Source organism: Conger conger, chromosome 3 (assembly GCF_963514075.1).
Source record: "Conger conger chromosome 3, fConCon1.1, whole genome shotgun sequence".
NCBI lineage: Eukaryota > Metazoa > Chordata > Actinopteri > Anguilliformes > Congridae > Conger > Conger conger.
In genome coordinates this window covers 26,419,954-26,433,848 of record NC_083762.1, presented here as the reverse complement: position 1 = coordinate 26,433,848, position 13,895 = coordinate 26,419,954, and the positions used below count along the sequence as shown (strand labels likewise).

The 13,895-nt window shown below is 40.4% G+C and overlaps 1 protein-coding gene across 1 annotated transcript; it reads left to right on the top strand.

Moving 5' to 3' along the window:
• The first annotated feature begins 263 nt into the window (after window positions 1-263).
• Window positions 264-13,401, top strand: eef1g (eukaryotic translation elongation factor 1 gamma). Its single transcript, XM_061234202.1, has 10 exons — window positions 264-418; window positions 2,044-2,202; window positions 2,360-2,423; window positions 3,225-3,367; window positions 4,477-4,620; window positions 4,973-5,102; window positions 5,258-5,471; window positions 6,551-6,723; window positions 6,823-6,947; window positions 9,913-13,401. The coding sequence occupies exons 1-10, from the start codon at window positions 266-268 to the stop codon at window positions 10,069-10,071; spliced, it is 1,464 nt and encodes a 487-aa protein (XP_061090186.1). The 5' UTR covers window positions 264-265; the 3' UTR covers window positions 10,072-13,401.
• The last annotated feature ends 494 nt before the right edge of the window (window positions 13,402-13,895 follow it).

Genomic DNA, 13,895 nt, shown 5'->3' with positions numbered 1-13,895 from the left:
GTCAGGTACTCTTTATACTTTTAAATATTGATCAACCATGTATAAGATCACTTAGAAGGAGTGTGTACAATTAAGTGTTCAAGTTGCCCTCAAATGTGTAAAGTGGTATCTTCTCACGAAAAGCATTTAAGATTTAAGGTTATTTTCTCACATTTTATTCTAAAATATTTTCGCATTGGTCATTGTAAAACGACTAATTAGGAGATTGTATTTGTTTACAATATAGTAGTATATCATGCAAGATTAGATTTTGTCAATCAAGTGAATGTATCCAATGATCAGTGGACAAAACATTTTTGATTTACTTTCCAGAAGCCCATCCACGCCCTATTTCGATGTTGCGCGTGCCCGGTGGCCTATACGTCACAGGTGCGCGCCGCCTTTCCTTCTTTCTCTCGACCTGAAGATGGCGGCAGGGGTGAGTGAGAATGAGAAATATGGAATCAATGGAGATTTATAAATGTTAGGAATGATCATCCGATACAAATCTGTCTCATCCGACTCCTATAATTCAATATTTGCCCATAATCTCTTAACGTAATCCTCAAATACCTTGTAGACACTGTTATTTCTGTAGCAGATTGGATTTGGGAGTGAAATATGTCTTGGCAGCGTTTGGGGGAAAAGAGCGTGTTTAACGCACTCACAAATTGCCACGTTTAAGGTTATGATATGATGGGCGAGGTGGTTTTATGTGGAGAACTTGTCAGGCTCATTTATTTTTCTACATACCCAACTAGTTTACCCTGTCACTAGCTATATGTCACGTTTGTGAATTGCATCGTCAATTTAGTAGATACCATGTTAGCTGTTAGCTGGCAAGTCTGTTTCTGGTCATTGTAACGGTAATGGGAATTAAATCGCGTTGGAATTGTTTGTTTGTTTGTCAAGTTTCCTATGTTGGTAAGCCAGTAGTCCGCTTTCAATGGCTGTAACTTTAGCTGACTCCTTGCCGGCTTGTTAACTAGCTAGCTTGGTTCACGTTAATGGAAAAACACGTCAGCGCAACTACCCGGGGGCTAACGAGCTAGCAAGTTCAATCTAAAATTGACGACCCGGAGGAACAAAGACCATTGCTGAGTTTACTAGGTTCTACTTCGCCTTCCAAAATGGGCATTGCTAGCCTTGCGTTATCCGATAAAAAAAACGAATTTTAAGAACGAAACGCACTACAGATTAAGCTGCTAGTCAGCTAACATTAGCTTGTATGAATCTTTGCTGTCGGCCCGACGTTTCGCTGTCCAGTTCACTCCGATAGGGAGTCGCGTAGCTAATGCTAGCTCTCTCTTTCTGAGTGGTTCACTGTTAAGCTAGCGTTAGGCTTGTAAATATTTGCTAGGGATGATGTATTGCGATTAGCTAGCTACATGTGATATTTTAGCTATATTTGGCTGAATGTATAGGAGCGCAGTACAAAAATCCAAGATGTATTGGACAAACCATTTCACGTCTTCTAGTTGAATTTGCTGCATCACTGCTTATCTTGCAATTGATTCAGTTGCAGCGCATTGCTTTCCCTTCGCCAAGAGGCTTTCTATAGCGTGAAGAACTTGGAGAACTAACTTTAGCCAATTAAAAAATGTAATTGAAGTGGTAGTTCCTTTTTGGAAATTGAATTCATCACGCTACAGTGTATCCCTCATCTGTTAGGGAAATGGAGCTGTACAATTTTAGAGGTCCCCCCTTGCAGGTGTACTAAGGTCTTGCTAAAGTTATTTGTTTAACAGTATTATGCATGCATTATGTTATACTTGCAGATTGACTAATGCCTGAGAATGGGCAGGGGTGGTGGGTGCAACAATGGGATGAGACATTCAATGTGATGAATAGCTTGCTATTAAGCATTACATGTAATTACTTTGTCCTCAAGCCCTTTTCCATTAAAAGCCAATTAACTTCTGACATTGCTGTAAATTCTGCCCCTTGCCACTCCCACTGCAATGTATAATATCTGGATGCCCATTTTTACTGGTTTGTCACTCTTGCTTTTACAATGTGGATTTCCACAGCCCTTTCATGACCTAAACTGCCTTTCTTATGCAGACACTCTACACATACCCAGAGAACTGGAGAGCCTTCAAGGCTCAGATTGCAGCCCAGTACAGCAGTGCCCACCTGAAAGTGGCCAGTGCGCCCCCTGCCTTCACCTTTGGACAGACAAACCGCACCCCTGCTTTCCTCAACAACTTCCCCCTGGGCAAGGTAAGTGATGCATGTTACTATTGCCTGTACACTATCCCAAAAATTTGAATTGCGGTGTCTTGAATGATAGTTAAAATGGGATTCACAGCATATCTAAATGAGAATTTTACCCAATGTTTCTAAACATTTTGTGTATCACTCCCAAACCTCTTTACAGGTTCCAGCTTTCCAGGGTGATGATGGTTTTTGTCTGTTTGAGAGCAACGCCATTGCTTATTACTGTAAGTGTCTGCCTCTGTTCTTGTAAAAAAACACTGCAGAATTTACAGTAGCTGGGTGATACTTGTCAACTTTCACAATTTTATATGCACATAAAATGTCTTGGTTGCTTACAGAAAACATTGTGCACGTTGTTTAAACGGTTGTCAAGGAAAGTGGGAAATTGCAGTTTGCTAGGTGCTGTGAATGTTAATAATGCTGGTAAAATACATTAGTCGTTCGTGCACTTGAGTAAAATTGGTGAACTGACCCTGGGTAATTACACTATGTTTGGGACCATACGAGATAAAGGGATTGGTTTAAAAAGATAAATATATTTAAAAATTTTAAAAATCAGTGTACCTGCCCCAGAATACAAAGCCAGAGATCAGCTTTCCTACATTCTGCCCCTGTATGTATGCAGGTGATATTATGCTACGGTTTGTTCTAATGGTGGTAGCCACCTCACAAGTGACAGGACTATTATAGTGTCACTCAAAATTGGTTCATGTAGAAGCCAGGAGAGGGCATAATCTCATCACTCCACTGACTAAGTATAGACACATTCTTTTTTTGCCTACGTTCAACATTCTTGTGGTCTTTATGCAAACATAGGTATGCACACAATACCTATAAGATGTGTGATTGTGACAAATGACTTCTACAGTATGCTGAGGGATAGCTGAATTTGGTATAAATTGAACGCTCCCTGTTCTGTTTCAAGTCTACTTGTGAATTCGGTCTAGCCATGAAAATGCTATAAAGACAGGAGTGCAGAACGGTCTCCTTCTTCCTGGCTTACTCTGCCCTCCCTGTCCCTGCAGTGAGCAGCGATGCCCTGCGTGGTAGCACTCCCCAGGACAGCGCCCAGGTATTGCAGTGGGTGAGCTTTGCTGACTCTGAGATTATCCCCCCAGCCAGCGCCTGGGTCTTCCCCACTCTTGGCATCATGCAGTACAACAAACAGGTCTGTGCTCGCACACGTCTGCAGTCTGCCAGTTGGCTGTGTTCTTTTGTAGGTCACGTGGAATTGTCCTGACGGCTCAAAATTGTGTGGTGTTTGCATGCAGTGCAAAAAGTGTTCTTTTCAACAAAGCTAGTTTATTCAAACCAATTTGCTGGCTCAGAAGGTTGTAGTCGTGGTATCTCAGGAAGCATCCTAGGGATTTTGTGCATTGAGCAGTCAATTGCTTTTGCATGGCTCTTGTCCTTATAGATCTCAATACTGCAGGATTCTTTCAAATGGTTTGACTGGACCTAACATTTCTTGACTTTTCTTTGTCCGGCCTGTTTTATTCCACAAATAAAATGCATTTAACTAAGATGAGTATGCATGGGACAGGGAGAAGGTTGCATATACTTTGTAATGGAATTTGTCACATGAATAATTATTGATCCTGTTGTACTGCAGACATGTAGATGTGGTCCCTCTTAAAATTGGTTTTGACTTTTTGCTCTTAACACCCAAACTATGATAACATTTTTCTCCTAATTGTCCTCCTTGGAGCGTGTATAAACAAGCGGCTATGAAATTTCTGGTTTCCCCACACCCCACCCCAAGGGTTTTGCCTTTGTATTGCATCATCCCGTACACTACACTTCTATAACTGTTTTTAAACTAAAACCTTTAACTGTTTTCACATTTTTGGTCCATTATATAATTGGCAAAAGTTGTAACTGATGGGAAACCAGTTTGCTTTAAGGCAGCCCTTAACATGCTGAACTAATGATTAGAAAGGCAATAACTGAGTCTGAAAGTCAGCTTTACACGTTTTGCAGCTTTTCTCCTTCATGGATGAGGAAACCTGTTCCTGTCACCTTTCCTTTTTTTTTCGGTTGAAAGGAATTTGACAGCCAAATTTGTCTTTGAGCCAGTAAGACTAGAAAACGCATGCATACAAAGAGCTGTAGCTATTTAATTTGATACTTGAAAATAATTTGTCATGATACTTGCTTAAGATTTATATTAATAAATGGACATTCTCAAGATTAAATGCCAGTGTTTTGTTGGTAGTAATTGTAGTATTATTATTATTTTTTAAACTGCCCTAAATTAACAATGTTTTTCTGTGACAGGCTTCAGAGCAGGCCAAGGAGGAGGTGAAGCGTGTGCTTGCTGTCCTGAACCAGCACTTGAACACCCGCACCTTCCTGGTCGGGGAAAGAGTCAGCTTGGCAGACATTACAGTGGTCTGTTCCCTTCTGTGGCTCTATAAACAGGTGAGTTGCACCCGTTGTCACTCAGGTCAACATAAGGCTCAAGACACTTTGGGTTCATATTCTCTGATGAACTGGCAGGAAAATGCTTTGTTGAATGAACCATAAATTAGCCTTTTTTGGAGCATACGTTATTGACCCATCAAAGATGAACACTTTCCAAAGGGTAATTTCTGGACTGCAGAAGGCTTGAAATGTCACAGAGCTGTCCTATAATACCTGTATTATATTTGATTAGTGACTATTGTGAACTAATTTTCTAATGGAGGCTGTAGGTAAAGTGGGCCATAGGTTTTCTGTATGGATTTGGTGGTAAGCTGAACCTTGGTGCCTCCCCTGCCCCTCGTTCCCCCAGGTCCTGGACCCTGCCTTCCGTCAGCCCTTCCCCAATGTGACACGCTGGTTTTTGACCTGCATCAATCAGCCTCAGTTTAAGGCTGTCTTGGGGGAGGTCAAGCTCTGTGAAAAGATGGCCCAGTTTGACGGTGAGTTCTCAGAGGGCGCAGGGCTATGCCTGTTTTGCATCCACCACTGTTAGAAATTGTGCCCATTTTATTTCACTGGGATCTTAAATTCTCGATTATTTTCGACTGAAATCGTTGAAGTTGAAATGTCAGTTGAACCAGAGTTGTCTCTCCAGCCAAGAAGTTTGCTGAAATGCAGCCCAAGAAAGATGTCCCCAAGAAAGAGAAGGGAGGCAAGGATGGAGGCAAGCAAGATAAGAAGGAGAAGAAGGAAAAGAAGGAGGAGAAGAAGGCCCCTGCCCCAGCTCCTGAGGAGGACATGGACGAGTGTGATGCTGCCCTGGCTTCAGAGCCCAAAACCAAGGACCCATTCGCACATTTGCCTAAGAGGTAAAGCTGCTCTTTTCCTGTACACTTTGCCAAAGACCATTCAGGATAGTGGTGTGAATGGCTATCTATCACCTCATGTAAACCTTTGGTCTACCCTTGGGTAGCTAAAGGGACAGCTTTGTTCCATCTTCAAAAGATCAGACCCTCCATGCGGACATTCTGCTACTTCTCTGGGCCTGCCCCCCTGTCATAGACTGCTTGGTTAAACAGCTGCTGCTAAAACTGCCCAAATTCTTTAAATGGCATTAGAAAAAAGGCTATTCAAATATGATTTGAGTAGAAAGTATGTGATTAAAATTGTCTTTACATCATTAGTTATTTAGTTATTTACTCAACATTTATTTTCCTAGGCGTATTCCACTAACATGCACACTGAAGTTCTGTTCCTTTAAATGTACAATGCAGTCCATAAGTATTTCGACAGTGACACGTTTTTGCTCTGTACTCCAGTTGTACTCTGTACTCTATCTACAGTTGAAGTAAAACAATCACTATGTAGTGACTTTAATTGGACGAATTGGCACATATAACATATTTTGTTGCAAATCCTTTGCGATCAATGACTATGATTCATATACATCAGCAGATGAGTCGGGATGGGTATCTTCCCTAGTGATGCTCTGCCTGGCCTGCATCTACTGCATCCCTGTTCAGCTCCTGCTTGTTTCAGGGGCTATTTGCCTTCAGCAAGTGAAATGCACGAAAAACAACAAATGTGCCACTGTCCTAAAACTTATGGTCTACACTGTGAAACACAGACAAGGAGACAAAGATTCTCAGCCTAATCAGATAGTCAGCTCTCCTTTTAAATTTGGTCCCTGGATTACATTCTGTTTTTGCACCCTCATAAAGGGAAATGCATGATCAAGCACAATCTGGTTTTCGTTGAGTAAGGAAACGTGAGGGTTTAAATGGTATAGATACACAATCTTAAGTGCTGAGACCCTGAGGTTGGGGGAACTGGAAAAATTGATTTGTTCTTCTTACCGCTCCTTGTGAGGCCTCACCTTTCCGCCATTTTGGTTGTATTCAGTGTGGTGCAGCCCGGTATCTTGACGTGTCCCTTCTCATCCATCCAGTTCATTTGTGTTTGACGAGTTCAAGCGCAAGTATTCCAATGAAGATACACTGACAGTGGCTGTGCCCCACTTCTGGGACCAGTTTGACCGCGAGGGTTATTCAATCTGGTATGGGGAATACCGTTTCCCCGAAGAGCTGTCAAAGACATTCATGAGCTGCAACCTCATCACAGGTGAGACTGAAACCTTGGAGGCATGCCTGTGGCCCTTCCCCCTGATTGGTGCCCTGTTGTGAACTGACCCATTTTTTCCGCCTTTCTCTCTCCCTTCAGGAATGTTCCAGCGACTGGACAAATTGCGCAAGAACGCTTTCGCCAGCGTCATCCTCTTCGGCTCGAACGATGACAGCAGCATCTCTGGCATCTGGGTGTTCAGAGGACAGGACCTGGCTTTCACGGTATGCAATTACTTTATGGAACTTTCCTGTCCATCCCACATTGTTTGTGCATGTCAGCACATGCTGCAGAGAATGCACTTTCCAAAGAGCCTGATGTATGGCTTCTCTTTCCAACACCTTGTTCAGTCCAGTTATTTATTTGCTGTGTGCATTTACACTTTGAATGTGTAGTAATATTGGTGTCATGGCCAGCAGTTGCTCAAAATAAGTTTATTGGAGTTTGCTGCAAACTGAAGACGATGGACCGTTTCAAACATATGAACCGTGGACATGACATCAGTGTTCCTAGAAAATGTCCGGTACGTTGAGTTTTGTTTACAAGCTTGCTATTACCAGACCCCTTATGTAGTATTTTCAGAGGCAATGTTATGTATGAAAATATATCAACATTTGGGCCGTGTTCTTCTTTGGTAGATTGCAACCTGAAACTAGCTTAACTGTTGGAAATTAAAATTGGTTTGCTCTAAAAATAGGCTTACGGTGCTACTACTTTGACCCCGGTGTAGCTGCGTATAGCTAGCTAGCCAGCCTATTTCTCTCTAAAGCACCTCTGATTGTGGTATTACCAGTAGCAAACATCGCTTTTTCATTTATCTTTATATATAGAAAACTTCCCTTTAAAATGGTGGTCTCAAGCTATTTTCATTTCCCTTGATTAACAGGGTGTCAGCAATCTGAGTAATTCAATTGGCAATTGATAATCATACAGCTTCACATGGTAATATATGGGAAATGAATGTAAATCTAATCAAAATGGTAGCTTTAATCACAGTGCATAGTAAACGAATGTATACACACTTTTTCCACAATGTGCGATAAAGGCTCTCTAATAAAACCTTCCATTTGTGATACATTATAGTTTACATTACAAAATATGCACCTTGCAGATCTTCACCATGGATAGATCTCCAACGTGCAGTGTAACTGCGGAGAACAAGTGTGTGTCGACAATTTTAAATGTCAGGAAATTAATTGCCAACGTCTCCAAAATGTTTGTCCTGGCATGGAGACGACTACACTGGGGGTAGATATCGTAGCAGGATTACGGAGTTAACTAGCAGGACAAATTGATCAAGTAAAAATGGGAAGAGCTGTTTTTGGTTTAGCCCTTTTCTTGATTTTACTAGGTGAATTTATCCAGTTAACTAACTGGGTAACTTAACTTGCTTTGTGATATACTCTCATGGTGTAGGGTTAGTGCTCTGTATACCATCTGAAACTAACACCGTGACCAGCCTCGGTCAGAGGGCTGCAATTGCCACAGTGAACCACAACAAATAACCAACTAAAAATGGGTCCAGGGTCTGTAGCCCAGGCACTCACTTCATTACTGGTTATGAAAATTTTTTATATTAACCAACTAGTTTAGCTATATAAAGAAATGTGACAACTGCTCCTGCCACATGTGGGTTCTTTAAACAAGAGGAATGTACGTTAGCTAGGCCACGTTAACACTTATTGACTTGCTATTACTCCCATTTCTATGTAACCTCGTTAGAAATAATTAACCAAGCTAGTCGTAAGTACCTACGACACTGTGGTTGGGAAAGTTGTCCAACTAACATGGCAAAGCAATTTAACTGCACCAAAAGCTACATTAACTTGCATGTTAACTTAGTAACTTAATCTCTGCATTGAAGCTGCTTTGTACTTTTTAATGCGTCACTCATTGAGTCCATAATGTTCAATGTAAGTAAACTTAGCCGGTGGCAAAGACAGTTGATGTAAGAAATTGATCTTTTTAAAACTGAGAAATAATGCAGTATCCTTGCTGCTCAATGGGAGCAAAAAGAGTTTGTCATAGTGGCTAGAAAGAAAGAGCCTGACCTGGAAGTGCACCCCCGAAGCTGTAAATTGTTACGCTGTCATTCAATTTGTTGTATGGACACTGGTACAGTGACATCCCTAGTCACAAGAAGGACAGATAATGGAATTGCTTGAATAGTTTCCACCACCACAATTCTCCAAGCCGTTAGGACTGATGGTTGAATGTTTTGTAAATTGGGTAAATGCTGATAAGAATTTAACATTCTGGTGAATTTTCACATTAACAGGTAGTTCAGAACTACCTAGTTATTTTTAATCAGTAGCTTGTCCATTAAAATGAGGCACTTACATCAATGGTGCCATATCACTTAAATGTTAGATACCTATTTGGTAATCGTGATGTAAACGGTGTTAAATTGCAAGGTGGAAAGAAGCTAATTTGGGAAATGAAGTCTACCGCCTTCAAAAAACAAAAATAACACAGCATTGAATAATTTCTATTTGAGAGCAGATACTTTGAGTTTTTTTTATTGTGTGAATTTATTGAATTTATTTATTTTGTTTCTGCTTTTCCTGTTTTTTTTTTTCTTCCCATTTTCCTTTAGAAGATTTCCTGCTTAACATTCTCAATTTTCATTGGCAGCAATAATTCATTAAACATTTTTCGTTGATGTATCATTTAGTTATTAGAACAACACTTAAAACATCTGGTTAATATTCATGCTTATGACATCCTGCTTATTCAACTTGTGGGTTGACTGCCACATTCTTTCCATTAACTTTATTGTGAATGGCTGAATCGTGAACCAGTTGTGAACTGCTTACAAAATATTTCCAGGTGTTGAATAGAATTTAGATTTGTATTATGAATAACCTGTGGTGTGGAACATCTATTTGCTGGTCTTAATATGAGGACAATGGTAAATTGTTTGCACACTACCTAAGATTTGCTCATTTTTAGTTGCCACTTTACTATGAGTGCTGTTAAATTATGCTGTAGCCCTAATCATGACCTTGTATTAAAGTTTCTTTACCTATGGTACTTAGGCATGTGTGTACGCAGCACTTCAAAGTAGTTTAATTAACACTTTGGGTTCTCTGAGTCAGTGTTGCTGTCTGCCTTATAGTTGTGCAATGTTGAAAGTTTCTGTGGATATAATCATCCTCTAAAGGGCTTATGTGAACCCTCTCTCCTCAGCTTTCCGACGACTGGCAGATTGACTATGAGTCATACGAGTGGCGTAAGCTGGATGTGGACAGCGAAGAGTGCAAGACCATGGTGAAAGAGTACTTTGCATGGGAGGGAGAGTTCAAACATGTAGGCAAGCCTTTCAACCAGGGCAAAATCTTCAAGTGAGAGGTGCCTGTGTTTCTCTTACTCCTATCCCTGTGTCCATCAACGCCTCCATCTAAGGACATGCAACCACCAAATAGCCCATCATGGGGGGCGGGGGGGGGGGGGGTCTCGACTGATACTGGAGACAGCTGAAGGAGGGAAGGATGTTTGAGTTGAATAAACTATTTTCAAGAACCATATAATTTTTGGATTTGTTTTTGTTTTGCAAATGTATGGTAGACCATATTATGTCTAAATGTAGCCACAGTGTCTTTGAGGATAGCATTTGCCTACAGTCTTATGGTGGGTTTTCCTATGCCTTCAGTAACACTCCCACGCCTACCCAGCCCTCAGCACTGAAGACAAAGGCCCCCTTTTTGGTCTCAACTGCGGTGTACTTTGACTTGATTTATGCAATTAAGCCAGTATTCATTTTTGTTACAAGCACTGTTTAATTTTGGCTGCAGGTAAATTGTTGTACATAAAATGAAAACTCAAGCTATTTAGTTGAAATGTTTTTGCAGTTAATGTAGCATGTAATCTAGGTTAAAGCTAAACTATTGGACTTTGGAAAAGTATTGGAATGTTTTGGATCACTAAAATTGGGGTGAAAGTTAACTTGCCCTGATTTTTTTGTATTTAAATGTCTAGTATTCATAGCTTGTCCATTGAAAATTATGAAAACAATCATTCAAAATATGCAGTTGAGACAAATGATTTGCTATGCCATATTGCGATCTCAGGGGGTGTAGGTTTAATCAAGTTTACACAGCTTTGTAAAGAATTGATACAAATTCATGAGAGAGTGGGTTGATATTTAACATTTGCTCATTGCCAGTGAACACTGTTTTATCAGAAGAAATGCTCAATATTCTTTTGAATAGACTGGGAATGCTTTCTGCAATTGGATCGCATAGGATTTTCAAAATGAACACTGTCCCTTTTATTCTAACCTCAAGCAAACGAATGGAGTAAGCATACACATAATTTAGGAAATGGTTACAGCATGTACTGAGAGGCAACAAAATGGCTGCTCTGTTGCCTCCCACTGAGGAACACACAGTTCTTGATTTTGGGGCGGGTGAACATTGCGTAGTTCTCCTGTATGTCCACTAGAGGGTGGGCAGATGCCTTAAATCAGATCAGGAACCGAGTGAGTCTTCAAAATGGTGTGGCAATTGCCTGCCAAGAAAGTTTTGCCAATTGTGTGCTGTACTAACATGTTAGATTCAAAATGGATGTTTACTTAAATGGCTTCAGTGAATCTTATACTGCAGTGCCCAGGGGTGTGTAGTATTTTGCAATCATCTTGCTACTTGAAATGCAGAACGCATAAAAGCTATTTGTACTCAAGATTTGCAAATTGGCTGAAACAAGTTTTAAAATTAGGACATAAAGTGATGTCATTTCATTACCTTGACTATATCCGGTGTGAAGTGGCACTCTTCTTTCAGAGTAGTCTGCGGCATTTAAAACCGTGTAAACCTAACCGCGATAGTAGGAGAATTGTCCGGAGTGGAGAACAACCAGGCAATCAGAAATTCCAGGTTCTCAGATAAGGCTAATCTGGACCTGTGAAACAAGCTCTGCGTGTGGGTGTGCTCACTTTGTCCTCAGTCCACTAGTCTTTGCTTGTCTGCATGTTGATCACCCGACACCTGTGAGAAGTGCAGGGAAGGTGGCCCCAGCTTGACTGTCTGCATATCCCTACCAAGGGCTGTTTAAGTTTGATGACGTGCTCCTCTTGGTGGTCCACACTTTCCAGGCCTCTAGAGGGCAGCGGGCAGTAAACCTGAAGTTTCCTGTAATTGACATTGGTGAAAGACCCACCATTTGTGATGGTAAACATTTAAACATGATGTGTTTTTACACCGTAACTACTATAATTATATTGTGTTGGCTTGCTTCTTTGGGTGTTTTACACTGCTCTATAGGGTTTAATGCTTTGCAGATTTATATATTAGCAAAATGTTGAATTGGGTTATATTCAGCAAAAGAAAATAAGATGCTAAAGAAATGCTTTGCAATCTGTAATGTTCAAATTCTTTATGCATTGCAAGCATATTTTTAGCACAGAACTGGAAAATAAGCATCAGTTTTGACATAAAATTTCCATTTAATATAAAATAAAAAATACTGTTCTCACATGATTTTTGGGGATTTTATGTTTTTGGTAAAGTTTTAGCTTTTAGTCAAGGCCGGCCAGATGATGACGTGTCGTCAATGTGGGAGGTTAAAAAACAGCAGCACTTGTTAATGTACATTCACCCTGTTTGACTCTAAGCAACAGTAAATAGTTATTAGATGTCTCTTGCAAGCTTAGGAGGTGTGGCTTTCATATTTTTCTGTGAACTTGTGGTTTGACTTGTTCACAACGGGAAGAATGTTCAAACTACTGAGCAAATACATTTTGACCTTCCCTAAAGAGAGCCCTAACAATCTGGCAGATGCAGTGACGTCACCACAAGGGGCTCGTTACTATGAAATGAGCCATGTCACATGGTCGTATTTAGGAGGGAGTCCCAGACTTTAGGAAACTCAGTTAGGCCTGTCGTCCGATGACATACATTGCACAAGCCCCATACATTGACCTACAGCACAGCTCATACCTGCCATGACTTTTTGCAGGTGACTTTTTAACTAAGGATCAGGAATGACAATATGGTGCATTTGCATGATTTTTATTTATACATCTTTCACTTGGTGCCAAACCTCTGTATACAATGATATACTTGATATGCTATGTTCTGGTGAACAAAAAAAAAGGTTCTGGTTTAAAAAAAAAAAAAAAAAAAAAGATTATGCATGCATTTTACATTTCATAAAGATACCATTCTTTTTTTGATTTATGGAAGTGCGTATATACACTAAATGTGAATTTTATTAGGTATTTATTACTTATTTTTTAGACTTATTAGTCATCTGCTGCCGTAGCCCATCCACTTTAGATGTTTGAAGCCTTGTGTGTTCAGAGATGCTCTTCTGCATACCACTGTTGTAATGTGTGGTTATTTGCATTATTGTCACCTTCTTGTCAGCTTTGGCCATTCTCCACTGACCTCTATCATTGACAAGATTTTTTTGCCCACAGAACTTCTGCTCACTGGATGTTTTTTTGTTTTTTTCGCACAATTTTCTGAAAGATCTCAAACCACCCTGCCTGGCACCAACAATACAATCAATCTTCTTCTAAGTCACTTAGATCATATTTATTCCCCATTCTGACATTTGGTCTGAAAAACGGCTGAATGTCTTGACTGTCTGCATGCTTTTATGCTTTTAGTTAAATATTTACATTAAGAAGCTGGTATACAGGTCTACTTAATAAACTGCTCAGTGAGTGTATGTTAAGGCAAGTCCTGTTGTCTGTGTTGACCATATGGACGCTTGACCCTTTTCATTTTTCACTGGCCATGCAAACAGTATGTGTATTTATCACACTTCCTTATTGGATTGGTTGGTAATTGATCCATTATTATCCACATGATTAGCCCTTTTTAATGCCACCCTTTATCATCAAACATGTCATTAAAAAAAATGTATGAACATTTAACTACATTTGTAATTTATTCATAATTGAAGAATCTTTTCCTTTTTGTATCGTAAACCTATTTCAGAGGTTCTGTACTTGAATATTGGGGCGGCACGGATGGTGCAGTGGGTAGCACTGCCGCCTCACAGCAAGGAGGTCCTGGGTTCGAATCCCTGTCGGCTGGGGCCTCTCTGTGCGGAGTTTGCATGTTCTCCCCGTGTCTGCGTGGGTTTCCTCCGGGTACCCTGGTTTCCTCCCACAGTCCAAAGACATGCATGTTAGGCTGATTGGAGAGTCTAAATTGCCCATAAGT

What these genes read in the sequence shown, in the direction of transcription:
- eef1g (XM_061234202.1), top strand. Translation starts at nt 266, where the DNA reads ATGTATCCAATGATCAGTGGACAAAACATTTTTGATTTACTTTCCAGA. An exon ending in TCATGCAGTACAACAAACAG is followed by an intron (nt 3,368 to 4,476) that starts GTCTGTGCTCGC and finishes TTTCTGTGACAG; the next exon opens with GCTTCAGAGCAGGCCAAGGA. An exon ending in GACAGGACCTGGCTTTCACG is followed by an intron (nt 6,948 to 9,912) that starts GTATGCAATTAC and finishes CTCTCTCCTCAG; the next exon opens with CTTTCCGACGACTGGCAGAT.